Below are 2,047 nucleotides of genomic sequence, written 5' to 3'. Positions count from 1 at the left end.
TAGTAGTAGTATTATTAGTATTATTTACATGTTTCTGCATTACATTACGGGGGATGTGAAAATGCTTTGAGCACATAGTCATACAAACATTCTGAAAATACTCAGTTTTAAAGCTTTCTTGCTGACACAATATCTCACTGATCCTTACACACAGCACAGCAAAGAGACAACACAATCCAGGATGTTAATATGAAAAATAGCAAAACCAAAGCAAATTTCACACAAACACTCAGACTCGTCGTCTTCAGTATCCTGACAGTGTGGAGACCGCTGGGTAGCGTTTACGGTGAGTCATGCACTTGTCTCTCTCGATGAACAGTGAGTGGGTTTTACAGTTAATGTCCTTCTCGATTGTAATGCGTGACTCTTCCAGGTGGGACAGGGAGCCTCTGGCCTCACTCAGCTGCTTGTGCAGAGATGCCAGAGTGGCCTCAATCTGCCTCACCTCCCCTTCCAAACTGCAGACACAGGAAGCACACAAAAGGAAGAGAGAAAGAAAGGATGTCAAGCAATAGAGTAAGACGAGACACTGCTTAGCATTCACAGCTACATAAAATTAAAGACGGTAAGTATGAATTATTCTAACAAAAGGAAAATTGAAACACAGCCCTTTATCATCAAAATAAGGACCAATAATAATAAATAATACATTTTGTGTGTGTGACCTCTAAGTATACAAAAATAAAACACTTGATAGTAAGGCATTATTTGTGCATTATAGAGAGGGGATAAAAAATGCAGGCTGAAAGAATGTTTATCCCACCATAACTTTTGCTGGTAAAGTAGGAGTGTTTCCATATTCACCACTATTGCAAGGATTTACTCAACCAGAGTGAGCTCTTGAGCCTTAATGTCTCGTCTCCTGTCACATCAGATTACAGTGAGCTGACTTCCACCACACAGGCATCAAAATCCCTAAATATTTTACATATACTGTACATGTAAACTGTTAAAATCACACACAAAATGTTACAGTAAGTTTTACATTTGTGGCACAGACATTGATATGTACTGTATTTGAAACAAGTTTTAAAGACCAGCTATTTGTTGTAATCCCAAAACACATTTTCCATGTTGTCTCACGGCTGAGCACTCAGAGCTACATAATCCTAATAAAGGTAAATATTAAGTATTCTAACAAAAGTAAAATTGAAACAGCCCAATATCATCAAAATAAGGACATTCATGACTTACAGTAAAGACAATCCTGCAATTTCTACAAATTGTATACACTAATGTGGATTTCTATTTTGATTACATATTCAGTTTAAGGTTTAATGTTTACTGTAAAATATAAAGCAACCGCCCATCTCTATGGGTGTGTGTGTGTGTGTGTGTGTCTACCTAAACTGGGGCTCATCTCTGCAGAGTTCCATGTTGGGTCTGAGGGAGCGGAGGTAAAGTCTGGACTGAGCTACTCTCAGTGGAGCCTCTTTGTTGTGGATGGCCTGCTGCAGAGCCACAATGTTTCTCTCCTGGGCTCCAATCTGCTCCAAGAGCTACACACACAATCATTACAATCAGTAGCCAATCAATCAGCCACTCTGTCAGTCTGTTTGTCAGTTGGCTTTTCTACCTGTGCGAGCTTCATCTCCAGCTGGGTTTTGGCCTCTATCAGCTCTGCACAGCGCTGACTGAAGGCTCTGTCCACACTGGAGCACTGGACTCTCAGATCGTCAGTGGTGTCCTGCAGCACTCGCTCCACCAGGACTCTGACACACACACAGCATCACTATATTTACTTAAAATACCTGAAATAGTGTTTTACATTGTTACCTTTACAGTAGCCTTTGTAACACAGCGCTTAACGCACATGTCTAAACCACACCTGACCTGAGACTGTTGGTGGCATGTTCTTCCTGCAAGGCCTTGGACAGGTTGTCCTGTGTAAACTTTGTCCACAATGTGCAGTTGCACACCCTGCAGCAGACAACATGGCAAATTGCAAGAAAGTTATGCACATTGTTTATCATTTGTTTACTGTAAATGATGTTACACACACACAAACAGACACACAGACACACAGACACACAGACACACACACACA

At 40.9% G+C, this 2,047-nt stretch overlaps 1 protein-coding gene across 1 annotated transcript in view; it reads right to left on the bottom strand.

Annotated features, from left to right (window-relative positions):
- Positions 1–31: 31 nt before the first annotated feature.
- Positions 32–2,047, bottom strand: part of tekt4 (tektin 4) — a 3,921-nt gene continuing 1,905 nt past the window's right edge. Inside the window, exons 4-7 of the mRNA XM_032525412.1 lie at positions 1,834–1,920; positions 1,577–1,712; positions 1,345–1,499; positions 32–458 (exon numbers count right to left, since the gene is read on the bottom strand). Coding sequence (XP_032381303.1) covers positions 245–458; positions 1,345–1,499; positions 1,577–1,712; positions 1,834–1,920 — 592 coding nt within the window. The 3' untranslated portion in view covers positions 32–244. The remainder of the gene's footprint in view (positions 459–1,344; positions 1,500–1,576; positions 1,713–1,833; positions 1,921–2,047) is intronic.

The sequence above is a fragment of the Etheostoma spectabile genome, chromosome 2, assembly GCF_008692095.1.
Source record: "Etheostoma spectabile isolate EspeVRDwgs_2016 chromosome 2, UIUC_Espe_1.0, whole genome shotgun sequence".
NCBI lineage: Eukaryota > Metazoa > Chordata > Actinopteri > Perciformes > Percidae > Etheostoma > Etheostoma spectabile.
The sequence above is the reverse complement of the archived record's forward strand: the minus strand, read 5'-3'. Positions and strand labels throughout refer to the sequence as shown.